The 17,349-nt window shown below is 49.2% G+C and overlaps 1 protein-coding gene across 1 annotated transcript; it reads right to left on the bottom strand.

Moving 5' to 3' along the window:
* Positions 1 to 3,062: 3,062 nt before the first annotated feature.
* CDKN1A (cyclin dependent kinase inhibitor 1A) lies at positions 3,063 to 11,565 on the bottom strand. The gene is made up of 3 exons (XM_019738831.2): positions 11,427 to 11,565; positions 5,950 to 6,405; positions 3,063 to 4,645 (listed from the first exon to the last, which is right to left on the bottom strand). Exons 2-3 carry the CDS (start codon positions 6,392 to 6,394, stop codon positions 4,596 to 4,598), a joined length of 495 nt encoding a protein of 164 aa, XP_019594390.1. The 5' UTR covers positions 6,395 to 6,405; positions 11,427 to 11,565; the 3' UTR covers positions 3,063 to 4,595.
* Between the last annotated feature and the right edge of the window lie 5,784 nt (positions 11,566 to 17,349).

Genomic DNA, 17,349 nt, shown 5'->3' with positions numbered 1-17,349 from the left:
ATGACAATAAAACTTTATACATAAACAGGCTGGCCTCTGAGCTGAGGTTTGCCCGCCCCTTCTATAGACCAATAATTAGGGTCAGGTCTCAGCATTGCCCAAGCAGGAAAGTACCATCCCTGCTACTGAAGGAAATAACTTACAAAAAAGCTACAGTTCTGGCTGGTATGTATTGGTAGGAACAGGGAAACACAGATAGGAGGAGATCTTAGGGTATGAGGCTGGGGCTAGGGAGAGGAGGAATACAGGGCTGGATAAAGAGAGTTTTAATGGAGGCCTCTCTCTCTTGATTCAGGATGGAACATCCTGGCAATGTCCCCTGCAGGTGGTCCAAACCCCCTGTTGAATTGGTCCTTAAAGCTTAGGCACAGTCATGGCCTACAGTCAATGAGGGGACAATGCTGAAACTGCTTTGGGAGAGTACTAGGGAGGGGTCAGAAGGCTCAGAGAGGTGGGTGAGATAGACTGGACTTACTGCCTGAGAACCCACCAGCTTACTGTCTGCCCCAGGAGGGCCCAGAAGACCCTCCCTCCTCGAAGCAATAAAGGACGCACTAGTGAAAGGACTTTATGGTGGCTGAGGAGAAGCTGCTGCCGTGGAACCTCATGCGCACTGTCAATGGAGACACAGATTCTGGAGGAGCAGAGGCCACATAAGGCCACTGAGTCATCAGAGGTAAGGTGGCCACAAGGCCTGAATGGTCACCAGAGGTGCTCGATCTACAAGGCCCTGTGGCAACGGTGTCCCCAGGGATAAGAAGGATAAAAAGATGAGCATTTAATGAGGATATTGCTTGACTGAACCACAGCAGATCAAGACTGGCTGATGCCAGCGGCTGTGATAGAAAATGGCAGCTTCTCACCCAGTTTCCGGGTTTCAGCCAGTTCTCAGACTGTGGTTCAACACACTGGTTGAAGAGAAAGACCCGTAATGCCACTGTTAAGTGTATAAAATAAATAGCTCCTCAATTCTTCCTTCCAAGGTGCCCTCTGGCTATTTCCCAGAATAGCTGTACAGTGTAGAAAGGGAATAACCAGATCTTTGGAGGTCTATTGGATTGAGTCTGAGCTTACACTGGTTCCACATGACCCAAAATACCAGTATGCCCACCTTTTAGAGTAGGGGGACATATGGTCCTGCCCAAGTTCATCTAAGAGTCCAGTAGGTATGTGGACCCACTCTGTGGTTATTTTCTAGCCTCTGAGTGCAAATTGGGTTGGATATACTTAGCAGCTGGCAGAACCCTCACACTGGTTCCCTGATCTATGAAATAAGAGCCATTATAGAAAGAAGAACCAAGTATAAGTCTATAAAATTACCCCACTAGTCAAGACAGTAAATCAGAAGCAATCCCACACATGCCAGGTGGAATTTCAGAGATTAGTCCTGCTCTCAAAGGATGCAGGGTGGCCCCATCGTATCCCCATTCAATCTACCCCATACTGCTCCTGTAACAACCAAATGAAGCATGGCGATTGATGGTTACCCACGAGGTAGCCCTAATTGTAGCCATTATGTCACATACGGTTTCTTTATTGGAATAGTCTACACAGCCTCTGACTGTAAGAAGCTGATAATACTGTGTTTCCCTGAAAATAAGACCTAGCCAGACCATCAGCTCTCATATGTCTTTTGGAGCAAAAATTAATATAAGACCAGGTTTTATTTCACTATAAGACCGGGTCTTATATAATATAATATTAATATAATATAATACAATATAAATACCGGGTCTGATATTAATTTTTGCTCCAAAAGATGCATTAGAGCTGATGGTCCAGCTAGGTCTTATTTTCGGGGAAACACAGTATGGCCAATGCGTTCTTTCCAATCCACATCAGGAAAGGGACCTATCACAGTAGTTAAGTTTTAAATGGTCAGTGAACTGGGGCATGCTGGGTCATTCCTCCTATGGAAAAGGACAAGTTATTCCTCGTATACTGTGGACATCCTACTACTAAAAAGAGGCATAACACTGGGTGGGCCAGTTTGGATTTGGGAGACAATGTACTAATACTCCAGCCCATTTATTGGGTGACTTGGGAAGCTGCCATATTTGAGCAGAGTCCAAGAGTGAAAGAGGGCTCTGCGATGGGTCCATGCTATGGGACAAGCACTTGGGAAGTACGACCCAGCATATCCCATGGTGCTAGAAATATACATGGGAGATAAGTCAACAGTGTGAAGTCTCTGGAAAGCCCCAATGGGAGAGCCCCACTGGAGCAAAGCCATGCCCTGTACAGCAGAGAACGATTCAACATTTGAAAAGTAGTTCTTGGTCAAATTGCAGGATCTGTAGCAAATAAATGACTATTGTTTTAAGCCACTAAGTCTTGGGGTGGTTAATTAAGAACAGATAATCAGAACATGCCTGTAACAGTACTTTGTTCTTTTTAAATGTCATATAGTATTCCACTATATAAAGATACACAATTGACAGATCTACTTGTCTGTTATATGGACATTTAGGTTGTTTCCAGTTTGGGTCTGTTAAGAATAATGCTACTATGAACATGTCTTTTGGTGGAAATCTGTACTCATTTCTCTTGAGAACAAGCATAGGAATAGGAATTGCTGGGTTGTGAGGTAGGAATGAGGGGAGGTATATTTAGAAGATATTGCTAGTTTTCCAAAGTAGTTGAAATATTTTCTAATCCCATCAGCCAGGTATAAGAAAGAGTTTTGGTTGCTGCCTATTCTTGTCAACACTTCGCAGTGTCAGTCTTTTTCACGTTAGTCATTCCGGTAGGTACATGGTGGTATGTCACTGTGGTTTTCATCTGCATTTCCCTGACAAGTAATGATGTCAAACTACAATATGTTCTTAACTAAAAAAGACCACATAACAAACTAAAATATTGACAGTGGCAATCTTTGCAGAGGTGTGATGATTTATTGTTTTTGTTTTGTTGTGTCTACTTTTTTTTTTTTACCTCATGGTCCTCCTGTGTGCTAAGCTTTGCATTTTTTTAAATGGAAATGCTTAATTTTTAAAATTATAAAAACAACCGAAACAAATTTCATCTACTTGTTCTTAAAAACGACAAGGTATATTTACAAGTAAAGTCACCAAGAAATATTTATTGAGCACCTGCTGTATACCCAGCACTGTGGGAGGGGCTGTGGAGTACACAGAGCAGTACAGCACATGGTCCCTGCCCTTGAGAGGTGTACAGTCTATGTGGAGACAGGAGAACCAGGATACACGAGGAGCCAGGAGAAAACAGCCCAGGCCAGGATATTATAGGAGCTTGAAGGTGTTTGGGGTCAGACCCACTAAGTGCATCAGTGCTTCTAGGGGCTCTGTGTTGAGTGCCAAGAAAGACAACTCACAGCTCCCAGGCCTGTATTAGCTCATTGGTGTGCCCGATCCACAGCCTCTACTCCCACCATCTTAAAACACCTGACTTATTGCTCAGCTGCTATTCAAAGTGCAATGAAATGGGGGAGGAGTGGGGTTGTTGGGGAAGGTCCTTGGATGAGTTTCAGGTCTCACTCTCCCTCCTAGGTAAAGACACTCCCCACACCCACATACTCCTAATGCAGAGAGATCCCCACTCAAGGAGGTCTGCCCGACCACTCAGGACCCCTACCCTGAGAGCGGAGAGGAGGGGGCGGTCGCTGCTCAAGCTGCCTGAGGTAGAACTGGGGAACCCTACTTCTAGTGTGTCCCTCCCCCTTCCGGTCCACTGAGTTGGGGGGGACAGGCATCCCAGAGCTGCCACTCAGGGCTGAGAGGGGACTAGAGGGAAAGGACATGGGGGGGGGGGGGAGAGGAACAGAGCAGGGCTTGAGAGCCCAGCTGTGAAAGAGGGCCTCCTGGGGCTCCTAGAAATGACCCAACCGGGGGATGCCAACAGGATGGAGGCCAAACACCGCAGTTGGCTTCCCTATGGGCAGCAAAGGGGTGTGAGGGGAGGCTGGGTGATTTGCTACGGGACCCTACCTTCCCCATACCTTCACAGGACAGAGTGGAGTATCAAGGGCCAGGAAGGTGCCAGTCCCCAGCCCTGCTCCAAGCTGTGCCTACTTCAAGGTCACCCTGCCCGACCTTACAGGAGGCGAGGGGACTCCAAAGTTTGGATGATATTCCCACTCTGCTGGGCCCCCTTCAAAGTGCTATTTCTTTACTTCTCAAAATACAGGAAATGAGGGCCTGAGAATGCAAGAAAGGGGCAGAATTTCATACTGTCCGTGAGACAGTGAACAGAGGGAGACAGGCCCCTCCAGAGAGCACCACCTAGCAGGTGAGGGTCTTACCAGCCCCACCTCACTTCCGGGAGAGAGGAGCAGCGAGCATAGGATGAGGAGATTTTAAATAATAGTTTGCATAATAAAAATACCAGGCAATCTAATATGCCTATCATTTTGCTGTCTAATGTTTTCTTTAAATAATTCTAATGCCAGGGGCTGGCAGGGGTGGGAGGGTGGAGGTAAGCAGGCTATGTACATGAGGAGGAGTTTAAATTAAAACACACATAATAATTAAGACACACAAACTGAAAGGACTAAGGCAAAAGATGTAGAAGGGGCCTGCGGGGGGGAAAAAGAGGGGGCTGTTTCCAACAGCATGAGACTTCCAGTGGGTGGCGGGTTAGGGCTTCCTCTTGGAGAAGATCAGCCGGCGTTTGGAGTGATAGAAATCTGAGGAGAGAGAACAGAAGTCAGCCAGGCCAGGAGGAACAGGGCACAACAAAGCTACCTGACCAAGACAAACTGCAGAGGGGCCAGGGACCCTCCCTAGAGCCAAAGAGACACATTGCAAGGACAGGGAAGATCTCTGGCAACTCCCACCCCATCTCCCTGGGTGTTTACAGAGCATCCCATCACACTTGACAGATGTAATTAATAACAAGGCGTACATCCCCGGGCCTGCTCTAAGCCAAGCTGCCAGATACAGTAGCCACTGGTCCTATGTGGCTATTTAAATTAACTAAAATCAAATAAAATGAAAACTTCACTTCCTCAGTCACACTAGCTACACGTGGGTAGTGGCACTGGATATTTGCATCACTGCAGAGTTCTATCTAACAGTTCTGCTCTAAGGATACCCTTCGATGGCCCATGTGTTCTGCACAACGCCTGGGCCATATACACGTTAACTATTATTATTATTATTATTATTATTATTATTATTCTTACTGTTCTGACCCAGCTGCAAATTTGCTGTGGGATTCTTGGCTGCATCTCTCTGAGCGTCAGTTTCCTCACTTGTAAAATGAAGATAACATGGGTATGGTGCTCTACGGATTAAATGAAATGCTCTCTAAAAAGGTTTTTGGTCTAGGGCCTGGCCTTGGAAGTGCTCAAATGTCAGCATCACTCATTCATTATTAATCAAGCACCTAATATGTGCCAGACACTGTTCTAGGTGTTAGGGATTCAGCAATTAACAAGAGAGGTATAGATCCCTTTCTGTGGAGATAGTATCCTAGCAGGGGAGACGGACAATATCAAGATAAGGGAATGGCTGTTGATAGTAAAAAGTACCAGAGCAAACAAAATGGGCAGAGCAGAGGGATGGAAAGTATGTGTGTGTGATGGGGATGGGGAGTTAAGTTTGGATAGGGCAGCCAGGAAATTATTATCATTAGTTTTTCTCTCCATTGCAAATTCACTGTGCAACCTTAGGAAAATCACTCTACCTCTCTGACCTTTGTTTCCTTGCCTATAAAAGGGTGGCAAAAATGTGATATAAGATTACCATAAGAACTAAATGAAACCCACCTTAGAAACTTAGTGAAGGATCTGGCATTTAATAAATGTTCCCAATAAATGTTAGCTAGTCTTGGATGCAGACTTGCTGTGTGACCTCAGACAAGTCGCTTCCCCTCTCTGGGCCTGTTTCTCCCTCATAATGAGCAAGCTGGACAGGTCAGTGCTTGCACCATGAATTCTGAGTGTTGGTCCCTTGCAGTGTCAGTGTCATTCCCCGCATTTGTCCTCACCTGTCATGCTTGTCTGCCGCCGTTTTCGGCCCTGAGAGGTGCCAGGCCCACCTGGGGACTCTTCAGACCGCTCAGGGGAGCGAGGTACCAGGGTGCATGACAGTGACAGGTCCACGTGGTCCTCCTGAGCTGTCCCCTGCAGCAGGGCAGACGAACTGCTGGGCCGCTTGCCTCCTCCCAGGTCATCTCGGGACCCCCGGGGCCCCGAGGTCAGGTAGAGCTTGGGCAGGCCCAGACCCCGCACACGCTCCCAGGCAAAGTCGCCCTTCAGAGGTGTCTCAGTGACAAAGTCGAAGTTCCATCGCTCACAGGCCTCCTGGACACAGCTCGCCATTAATGCATCGCAGTCTCGGTGCAGCTGCTCGCTGTCCACTGGGCCGAAGAGGCGGCGGCAGGCCTTGCTGCCACGGGGGATTGGATGGGCATCTCGGGACGGCTCCGACATGGTGCCTGCAGCTGAAACACAGGAAGGCCTTGGTTACTGGGGAAAACGGACCCTCCCTTACCAGGCCGTGCTTTGCTCAAGTGAGGTCTTCCTACCACGTTTCCCCGAAAATAAGACCTAGCCGGACCATCAGCTCTAATGCGTCTTTTGGAGCAAAAATTAATATAAGACCCAGTCTTATATTATATAAATCCCTGTCTTACATTATAGTAAAATAAGACCGGGTTTTTATATTAATTTTTGCTCCAAAAGACACATTAGAGCTGATGGTCCGGCTAGGTCTTATTTTCGGGAAAACATGGTACTAGAAAACGGGGTGAGAGGGTGCCTCTGGCTCCTTCCAGCTGATTTTCCACCACCTCCCACCAACAGACCCTGGGTGGGGGCAGAGCTCAGTCAACCTGGCACCCCAGGGTGACTGGGAGAGCGGGCAGCTGAAGGGCAAGCTTATGTCAACAAAAGCAAGTTCATTGCAATAGCTGAGATCAGAGGCCTGTTTACCACCAGGTATTATCAGCTAAAATCAATTTACTTTCCCCCCTGAAGTGTCCCTCACGGGTGTGAATGCCCCAAGTACGTGTGAATCACCAGTCCAGAAGTTCCCCAGCCCCAGCCCTGGCCAGGAGGTCAGTTCCCAAATAAATGGACAGGTTGACATCTCCTCCAGCTTCCCAAGTCCCCCTATCCAGATGTCCATATGGGGTAACCCCACTCTGATACTTAAAAGTACCCTGGACTTTGGGGTAAAAAACACCTAGGATCTAAGCCTACTTTTGCTGCTTACTATCTAAACTTTAAAAAGTTATTTAATGTCTCTGAGCCTCAGTTTCCTCATCTGTAAAGTGGGGTTTTATGAAAGTTTAAAGAGAATGTCTGTGGAAGCCAGGGAGTCCCTCTAGGGAAGGCAGATGGAACAGAGTTGAGACGCTGCATCTTGTCGTTAAGAGCGAGGGCTCTGGGTTGGAATCCAGGCTCTGCTGGTTAACCTTGGACAAGTGGCTTAACTTCTCTGGGCTCTACTGTCCTTATCTGTAAAATGCAGGCAATAATAGTTAATGTCTCAGAGGATTAACCGAGTTAATGTAGGTAACGTGCTTAGAGCAGCACTTGGTATGTAGAAGTAAGGGCTTGGAAAACAGAAATATTATTATTTCTCTCTTCCTGCAGTTCTGGCTGAGCCTCCCCGCAGGCCATCACCTCCTTCAGACAGCAGCTGACAGGTGCTGTAGGCGGAGGGCCTTTCCCAAGGATGTCATCAGGCAGGCAGCCTGAGGCTGAGGAAGAACTGGGCAGGGCAAAATGATGATTTCTCCCAGGCTGAGCCACATCCTCCCAGGCCCATCAGGTGATCTGAAGTCTAGACAACCTTGAAGCCCCTGCCCCATGTTGCCTGCATCCAAGGAACCCATTTTGCAGGCAAAGAAAATTAAAGGTGGCCAGTCTACCCAGTTCCTCTTCTCCCACTTCAGGAGAGGGAAAGCCAAGGGTGAGTTTGCCCATGAGGCTGGCACCCACCTGCTCTGCTCTGGCCTAACTCCAGCACTCAGTGGCTGCACAAGCTTGGCAGGGACTGGGTTTTCCTGGGGACAAGTCCTGATTTGCAGGCTCTGAGGGTGAAAGCTCTGCTGAGGGACCTCCTGGGCCCCGACCATACCTACTGCTCCCCACTCTACTTCTCACAGTGAGTACAGCCCACATCTCAGCTGATAGGGGAGGGGAGGCACTAAATGACCTCAGACCAAGTTTAAAGGACAGGAGTTCCAAGAGATCCATATTTGCCCCCAAACCACACAGATAAAAAGGTCAAGGGCCACTGCCCCATAGAGGGGTTACACAGAGCACAGCCATCAAATAACCTTTGCCCACACTCTTCAGGGCAAAGATTGGGATTAATTTATATATTTTTATGTGCCAAGGGCTGTTCTAAGAAGTTTATAAATATCAATTTTCCTAAAAAGTGGGTATATTAGCTCTTTTTTACAGAAGAGGTAACCAAGGCTTAGAGAAGTTAAGTAGCTTTCCCAAGGTCACACAGTTCACAAGTAGCACATCCAGGATTTGAACGCAGGCGTATTTGCTCTGGGTTCTGTGCTCTGGTGTTGAATCTTACTCCTTCTCTAATTTTGAGGTTTCTTAAACAGAGAGGCCTATCAGAATCACTTGTGAGCTTTTTCAAAATGTAGTTTGATAGGCCCTAGGGTTTCCAGGCGGGAATTCCTGCCCATTCTCAGGCATTTATTTTTCACTTTCCCGTTCCTGAATCCCGAGATATAAACTGTTTTCTGTTCTCCACAGTGAATAGTTCCCACAAAGTGACGGCGGATACTACGAACCACCTAGGCTCAAGGAGCCGATTTTCCCAATTTCCCAACCAACTTTTCTCGGGATTCGGGAACGGAAAAGTGGGGTAATTTCCCGAGAACGGGTGGGAATTCCCATCTGGAAACCGTAGCGATAAATAGGAAAAATGTCTAAGATACATTGTGAGTAGTACGTTTATTTCCCATTGTGGGTATTACTGGGTTCAAGGAACCGATTGTCCCGATTTCCCGACCAACTTTTCTCAGGATTCAGGAATGGGAAAGCGAAAAAAATTCCTGAGAACCGGCGGGAATTCCCTCCTGGAAACCGTAATAGGTCCTTTCCTCCCCAGACCAACTTAATTCAAATTGAAGGAGATTTAAGCAAGTGTTTGGCAGTCCCTCAGATGGGCACTCTTGGGATGCCAGAGCGGATCAAGAGGGGATACACAGGGTGCTGAAATGGACAGTCTGGGTCTCAGTGCCTCATTGGTACAAAGGAGCTCACCTAGGACTTTATCAGGTAGTTGGATATTCCTTGTCTTTTAGGAGCTGAAGATGGGACCAGAATCCAGGCAGGAACCCTCTCCCTACCATCCCTTCCCTTATGGCTCTCATAGGGTCCCCATCAAAACCTGCCTATTATCATAACTCTCAGCTCAGAAGAAACTCACAAACCCAAACCCTTGTTTTACAAACAAGTAACTGAGAATAGCTTTTTTTCGTTGGCCTTCGTGCTTTAGACTTCAACCAATTTTAATTCCCAAGTAAACAGTAAGCACTCAGTAAACAATGTTCAACCAATGGGGTACTCTTTGGAGGGGGACGGGGGGAGCGACCTGGGATCATCCCAGGAGTAGCCGCGGGAAGGAAGGCGGGTGAAGTCGCATTCCGCGGGAAGGCACGTGTGCTATTCGCTTCGGGTCGGAAGGGGGCGCTGGTGTCCAGGAAATCACACGCGGATGGGCGGTGCGTTGGCAGAGCCCTGGACAGCGGCAGTGAGTTGTGATGAGTCAGTTTCCTGCAAATTACTCCCCGCCCGCCAAAACTTTGCTTCCACTCTGGCTGCGCGTCACCCTCAGCTGAGGAGGGGGGAGCGGAGGGGGACCGGGGGCCGCAAACACGTCACGCTGACCCAGCCAGGCCTTCCGAAACCCCCGCCACTGTTGGGAAACCGCGCGCTGTCCCGCCATCACACACACACACACACACACACACACACACACACACACACACACTCTCACTCTGGTTCTCTCTCGCTCTCGCTCTCTCTCCTCTCACGCACGCACAGGCGGGCAGTGATCTGGTCCCTCCACCTTATCTCCACGCCCAAAGCACCGATGAGTCAGATCTTTGGAAAATAAAAATAGACAGGAGCAAAGAAAACAAAACCTCTCGAAAGTCCTCCCCGAAACGCGACGTGGAGGGAGAAAAAGAGGGAGGGACGCCCTAAAGTGCTTGGGCGTCCTAAAGTGCCAAACCCAGTTCCAAGATTTTTTTCTGCAAGAGGAGGGCGCTGTCCCCCAAGGGCCCGGGGACAGGGCGGACGCCCTGTGGCCCGAGCTGGGCGGCGGCACTCGAAGCGCGACTCGCCCTCCTGCTCCGTTCAGCCCTGTCGCCCTCGGAGAGGGAATTCTGGACTAGGTCCGGGGCGCCCCAAGACGCTGGATACAGCTGACACAGGCCGCAGCGTTGCGCCCCCGAAGCCCCCGAAGCTTCACCCCTCCAGGTTGCGACCCCACCCCGCCTACAACTCAGTCGCTGGGCACAGCAGGGTTCGGCTCCCGACCACAGTCCCGCAGCCCAACCCTAGCGTTGGCTGGGCCGGGGTCTCCCGGCGGTGGTGGGAGAGCTGCGAGGGAGTCCTGAGCTTCCTGAACTGAGTGGCAGGCTGGCGCAGCCCACCCAGCGCCGGGCCGCGGCTCCAGATCCCGGAGGACGCGTCGCGGGGCGGGGACCGGACGCCCGATCCTGAACCTCCCGGTGTCCCGGCTTCCTTGGGAACATTTTGTACCAGCCAAATAGGTCACTATGCTGATGGGGGTGGGACAGAGACCGCGGAAGGGCAGGGAAGGGGACTTCTGGGGCGCCACTGTCCCCCAGCCCGGGCGGGGTTCTGACCTCACCCGGCCCGTTCCCCGGGGTCTCCTTGTCACCGTGAGTCACCTCGCTTACCCTAAGGGATGTGTTTAGACTTGTTCCCAAGAGCTGGGGACACAGCCCACTCTGATCTCAGAGCCCAGCCGGCTGGCGGACGCGACGGCGCTGGGGACCCAGACCTCAGGGGTCTGGGCGGGGGCGGTACAGATTGGATCCGAGCTGCCGGGGAGCGGATCCCAGATGAACCTGCTCGGATCCTCGTTCCTCCCCTGCCGGACACCTCAGCGTACAGGGGCTTCAATCCCAAGCCGCGAGCCATCCGCGCCGGGTCCACGCCTTTCCTCGTCCCAGCTGAGCTTTAACGCGAGGGGAGCGTGGTAGCGGATACCTCGTACTCTTGTACCTCTCTCCGCCCGGAGTCTCCGCCACATCCCGACTTCAGTAACACACGCACTTCCAGACACACCCATGGGAGCAAAACCGAGACCCACGCACGTCATTCACCTGTGGACACAGCACACAGACACCCTCGCGGACACACACGCGCATGCATGAACACAAACGCAGACACGCTCAGCTCAGCTCCCAACCGCCGGCCTGGGGTCTGCCCTTGACGACCACGGCTCCCTCACCTCGGAAAGTGTCTGTCTCGGGGAATCCGCGCCGGGCTCCGGAACTCCAAACCACCGACTCCAGCAGCTGCTCACACCTCAGCGGGTGCCGTCAGCCGCAGCCTTTATTCGGAATTCAGAGGCGGGACTAGCGGGCTGCTCGGCCTTCTGAGCCTGGGACCGCCCTGCCCCGGGACACCGGCCCCTCCTCCACGCCTGGCTCAGATGCCAACCTTGCGTGCTGCTGGAGGGCGCAGCCCTTCTCCCTGCACTCCGCTCCCGGATTAGTGCGCTTAACCATTTACCCCAAGAACTGAGCCACAAATGTGGATTTTTTTAGTTGGGAAGTGAGTTGGCAATCCCCAGGAGGCGATGGCACTGTTAGAATGAGCCCCCTTTCTGGCCCCTAGAAGATCACAAGGGATGACATGAATAGTAAATAAAAATCCATAAATAATAAAAATGATGTGCCTCACTTTGCAATTCCCAGAAAAGCCCCACTATACCACCATTATTCCCACAGATCCCTTATTAGACCTCCTCTCCCCAAGCACCCGGGCACCTAGACACCCCAACAAAACCTTTTGGAGGCCTGAAACGGATTCACTTTCCTCCATTTCACAGATGAGGAAACTGAGGCTCACAGAACAAAACCTATGCAAAGTTGTTGGTTGGCAACGCCTCAGGGAAGGAGGGAATTGGGCACACTTCTCAGAAAGGGCCAACCTGGTCTCCAGGGCAAATGGGGAAAATCAGCATTGAGCAAATCTCTTTGCACTCTCCCCCTCATTCCCCATACCCACCTCTCTCGCCTCAACAGAAGGAACCTCTGTGATTGTAGCAGATTTGATGGCTAGGAAGGGGAGGAGGAGTTGGTGAATGAGTTCCCTCTTGGATACTCCCCACATAGCCCAGATACACTTCTGGGGAAACTGAGGCTCAGAGTTTAGTGACCTGACTCAGATCACACAGCAAAGAAATGGCTATGGTGTTTTGCCTCCCAACCAGAGCTCTCAGCTTGTTGCCCTCTCTATTTCAGAAGTTCTAGAATTAGGGAAACACCCAGGATTTCTCATTTTTAGACAGCTTATTGAAGTGATATTGATGAAGAACAATTCTAGAAATGTTCCCCCTGGTGCTTCTGACAGATACAGAAGCAAGTGAGGTGTCCACATACTTACACTCACCTCCACACCCTAGCCCCCCCTGACACCCCACTTTTGCTCCCTTCCTTCACCTAATACATTTGCAGTTCCTGCTTTTTAAAAATTGCAGAGAACAGTGTTACTCCGAACAGAAATCCTACTAAAAAACAGAATCCAGGCTTGGAGCAACTTTAATTACTAACATCTAGGGCTTCTCAGTGTCTGGAAATCTCTGCCCGGGCATGCCTAGTCTTCTTCCTCTAACACAGCTGACCTCAGGAGGACAAGCCTCCGTCTCCTCCACTGACAGGATAGCAGCAGGGGTGGGGTGGGAGGGCACAGCACCAGACCCCCTTGCCTGCCTGCTATTGGAGTCAGGCCAGGATTGTAGCCTGCCCTCAGGAGGGTCTCAAAAAAGCCAAGACCCCAGGACAGGCCCCCTGCTCCCCAGCTCCTTTCTCCACCCTCCCTTTACCCCCTAACACCTGCATACCCACACCACCCAAAGGCTGGGCTGTCAAATGTCCAGCTGAAGACAGGCGCATCCTCCTACTGCCTTGAATCCCCTCAGCTTTCAGGCACTTCAAATAGACTTGACATTGTCTGACTGTTTACTTTGAGGGGAAAAATTTAATGAAGGCTTGTGTTGAATTACTTAAAGTTTTGTGGTACTGAGCTTCACAATGAAATAATTCTTTCTGTTGTTTTCGTTGGGAAGTGAAGGTTGTTTCTTTTTTTTATTATAACTTTTAGCTCACCACCACCACCACAACAGAACTCAACAAATATTATAAAGCACCTAAGTGTTTCCAACCATACACTTGAATGTTTAGCCAAGCATGTCCTTATAGGAGGAATTCTGCCCTGAAGATGGCAAAGGAACAGGTTGTTAGAAGTCACACAGGACATCTGATGAGAGAGAGAGAGAGAGAGAGAGAGAGAGAGAGAGAGAGAGAGATCCCAGGCCAATGCCAAGGGATATGCTTCAAACCACACATTCTGTTCAGAGAAACTCAAACCAAGTTTTCCCTGTGGTGTCTGGGGGGCTCCTGTCTCCCACTACCCCCTTTTCCCTCCAAAGCAGGCAGCAACAAGGACAAAACAGCCATCAGCCTCTTCTATGTCAGGCCCCAACACGTTGGGACTTGTTTCTGAGGGCCAGGGGGCCCCGTCAGAGCCACAGCCTGCTGCCTGGGCATGCTCCCCAGAAAGCAGGCGGCTTAGAGAAGGGTGATAAGGCTCAGCCTGGGTGACAAGAGGGTCCAGGTCACCCCCCACCCAGGAGGGAGGTGATGACAGAAAGAAAAGGTCGAAAGCCCAAGCCTGAAAAAGGAGGATGTGAAGAGGACTCAATGGTGGTTGCAGGAGCTGCCCAAGAAGGGAGAGGAAGTGCTGGGAACAATGTCACCATTTCTCAGAAAAGGCCTGGGGAGTCCCAAGTCAGGTTTCAGAGGAATTCACCTCCACACTGGCTCCCAAGAAGTGAGACCCCAGAGAAGAGGCAGAACAGACATATTACATTATTACATTACTAAGCAGAAGAAGCCCTGCTTGCTTTTTTTTAAAGGAAGAATGAGATGAGATTGGGAGCCCCAACCCTGACCCACTGGGGACTTTACTCAGCCAATACAAAAATCAGGACTAACCACACAGTGAGAGAGAGAAATTTGTGTGAGAATTTGTGCTATAAAACACTTCCAGCCAGCCTCCCTAAGCTGGAAATTTCACCTTGCCTAAGCCTGAAATTTCACCATGAGAAATTCATTCCTTTGGCATGAACTCTGTTTTTCATTAAGTAAGACCATATAGGAAAAGTGTTTAGTATAGTGCCTGGCACATAGAAATCATTCTATGAATATTAGTTATTATTGCTATTCAAACACCTCCAAGGAGGGCATTCCTTGAAATTGAGTAATTACTTACACTTCAGTGATATCTTTGGTAGGTTTCCCAGAAAACATACTCTGAAGTGGAGATTTGATTAAAGGATGTTTCTTGAGAAGGGCATTCACAATCAACACCTGTGGAGGTATAAAGGAAACAGGACTGGGATGAGAGAGAGGAGTTGGGCTGTGATGGAGGCTGGAGGCCCTAGAGAGGCCTCAGCTGATCCAATAGGGAGCTCTGGAGCTAAGATGGTCCTGCAGAGTTTCCTGAATCGAAGTAAGGGGGCAGGGCCTTTATATCCTGCTTTGACAAGTCATCTGGAAATGGCTGCCCCTGGAGTAGGGGGATGCATGACCCGGGGAAGGGGGGGGGCTCCCTTATGTGAGGCTGATTCCTAAAAAGGACTCAACTGTAAGCATTCGCAACCAATATTTCCGATAGCCAGTGGGCAGGATGAGCGCCTGGGTCCTGCAAGGGGTTCTGGGTGACACAGCATGGTGTGGATGAATTGCTCAGATCAGTTAGGGACTAGAAGGTGGTGAGGAAATCAGTGAATACAGGCCACCTGAGGAGTGAAGGGCTTGCACATATTGTTCCCTCTTCCTGGAGTGAGTGTTCCTGACCAACCTATGCTCTCTCCACTCCTTTCTCCACTGCTTGAACTCCTGTTGATCTTTCATGGTCCAACTTACATGACCTTTGTGGAGAGTCCTTCTCAGGGCTCCCTCTGACTCCTAGAGTTCCTGGTGAGCAATCCAGTCCACTGTGTTTTGCTGGCCTGCTTGCTTTGTGTGCCTGCTACATCCCCTGAGCTGGGAGACTGGAGGGGATGAGCCGATATTTTATTTATCTTTGTACCCTTGAGATCTAGCAGCCTCAGCTGGAGCTCAGTGAATATTTACGGAAATGCCATTTTTAGCCTGCACTCTGAGATTGGGCTTTACAAATCACTGACACCTTCCTGTGAGTTTTTCTCCTATCCTAACCCCTTCCTCCCCTACCTCAAAGTAAACACTGTCTTGAATTTTATGAACTTTTCTTCATTTTCAGTAATTTTAGCACATTAATGCTCACCCATTTTTCTATGTACTCTTCTACATTTCCCAGCACCCTCTTGCAGGTTAGGCAGGGTCATGTGACCAAATCTAGCCAAAGAAATGTTACTATAAGAAACATTTGTCTCTTTAGGGCTGACGCCAAGTGAAATTCTCCATTCTTTCTGTCCTCCATGGCTGTGGCAAAAGTGATGCCTCATATTCCAGATGGTGCCCACTCACCATGGTGGAGCCTCCATCAGCCTGGGTTCCTGAGTGGCTGTGTGGAGCAGACCACCCCATCAACCTGTGTGGGATAGGTATGTGAGAGAGAAGTAACCCTTTGTTGTGCAAAGTCACTGAAATGTGGAGGTTATTTGTTACTGCAGCATAACCTACCTAAGATTTATCCACGTGGCTATGATTTGCGGAAGTCTGTGGCATCCAGTGAAGTATACCTCTGGGTATTCACACTTTTTTGTAGTTGCCTCCCTTGAAAATGTCTGGCTTGTATCTCTCTCTCTCTCTCTCTCTCTCTCTCTCTCTCTATATATATATATATATATATATATATATATATATATATATATACACACACACATGTATACATATATATACATACATACATACATATATATACCTATACATATATATAAATTTTATTGGGGAATATTGGGAAACAGTGTATTTCTCCAGGGCCCATCAGCTCCAAGTCGTTGTCCTTCAATCTAGTTGTGGAGGGCGCAGCTCAGCTCCAAGTCCAGTTGCCATTTTCAATCTTTGTTGCAGGAGGCATAGCCCACCATCCCATGCAGCAATTGAATTGGCAACCTTGTTGTTAAGAGCTCACGCTCCAACCAACTGAGCCATCCGCCTGTGCCTCTGGCAGCTCAGTGGCAGTTTAATGTCTTCAACCTAGTTGTGGAGGGTGCAGCACACTGGCCCATGTGGGAATCGAACCGGCAACCCTGTTGTTAAGAGCTCATGCTCTGACCAACTGAGTTATCTGGCCACCCCTTGGCTTGTACCTCTAGTAGCCAACAGAATGGGACAGAAGTAACCTTGTGCCCATTCCAGGCCTAAGCCTTGAGAAGGTCTAGCCAACTTCTGCTTTTGCATTCCTGGGGACCTTGAGTTACATGTGAGAAGTCTGATTACTCTGAGACCGCCATGTTGTGAGAAGTCAGGTGAGGCCACATACATGCAAGATAAGCAAGGGCCTCCCCCACAGTAGCTCCAGCTGATCTCCTAGCTGACAGCCAACCTCAACATGTCAGCTAAGTGAGTGCGACCATCTTGCAAGTTGATCTTTCAGCCCCAGTTGAGCCTCCCCAGTTGAAGCCACATGAAGTAGGGACAAAACATCCCCAATGAGCCTCTGCATAAATTGTAGAATTGTGAACAGATAAATTGTTGTGGTTGCCACTATGTTTTAACACGGTTTGTTATGCAGCAACACATTGTAAAAACAGGGGTCAATCATTTTCACTGTTACTTAGCATCTAATGATCACTTCTCCTGTTGATGGGCATTTGAATTATTTCCAATTTTGTGTTATTATATATAAGGCTGCTATGATTGTTCTTATCCACATCTCTGGTGCACATGTGCAAGAGTTTCTCTTGGATGTCCACCTAGGAGTACAATTGCCCCCCCCCCCCCCCCCCAGTCTTCCCATCAGGAGAAAAGTGATTGGAGAAGACCCTGCACCCACACTGTCTGTCTCTTTCGGGATTACTGAAACAAATCTGTGGCACTGAACACATGTTAGGGATTATCATTGCTTACATTTTTGTGGAGGAACAAAAGGGAATCCAAAGGAATGAAGCACTAATGGTGGAATTTCAGATACTGTGATACCTGAGAGTAGACATTTGG

The sequence above is a fragment of the Rhinolophus sinicus genome, linkage group LG05 (genome assembly GCF_036562045.2).
Source record: "Rhinolophus sinicus isolate RSC01 linkage group LG05, ASM3656204v1, whole genome shotgun sequence".
Taxonomy (NCBI): Eukaryota; Metazoa; Chordata; class Mammalia; order Chiroptera; family Rhinolophidae; genus Rhinolophus; species Rhinolophus sinicus.
The sequence above is the reverse complement of the archived record's forward strand: the minus strand, read 5'-3'. Positions and strand labels throughout refer to the sequence as shown.

Excerpts from the sequence above, each read along its gene's own strand:
- CDKN1A (XM_019738831.2), bottom strand. The coding sequence starts at position 6,394 with ATGTCGGAGCCGTCCCGAGATGCCCATCCAATCCCCCGTGGCAGCAAG. Across the intron at positions 4,646-5,949 it reads GCGGCAGACAAGCATGACAG|ATTTCTATCACTCCAAACGC; the intron begins GTGAGGACAAAT and ends CTCTCTCCTCAG.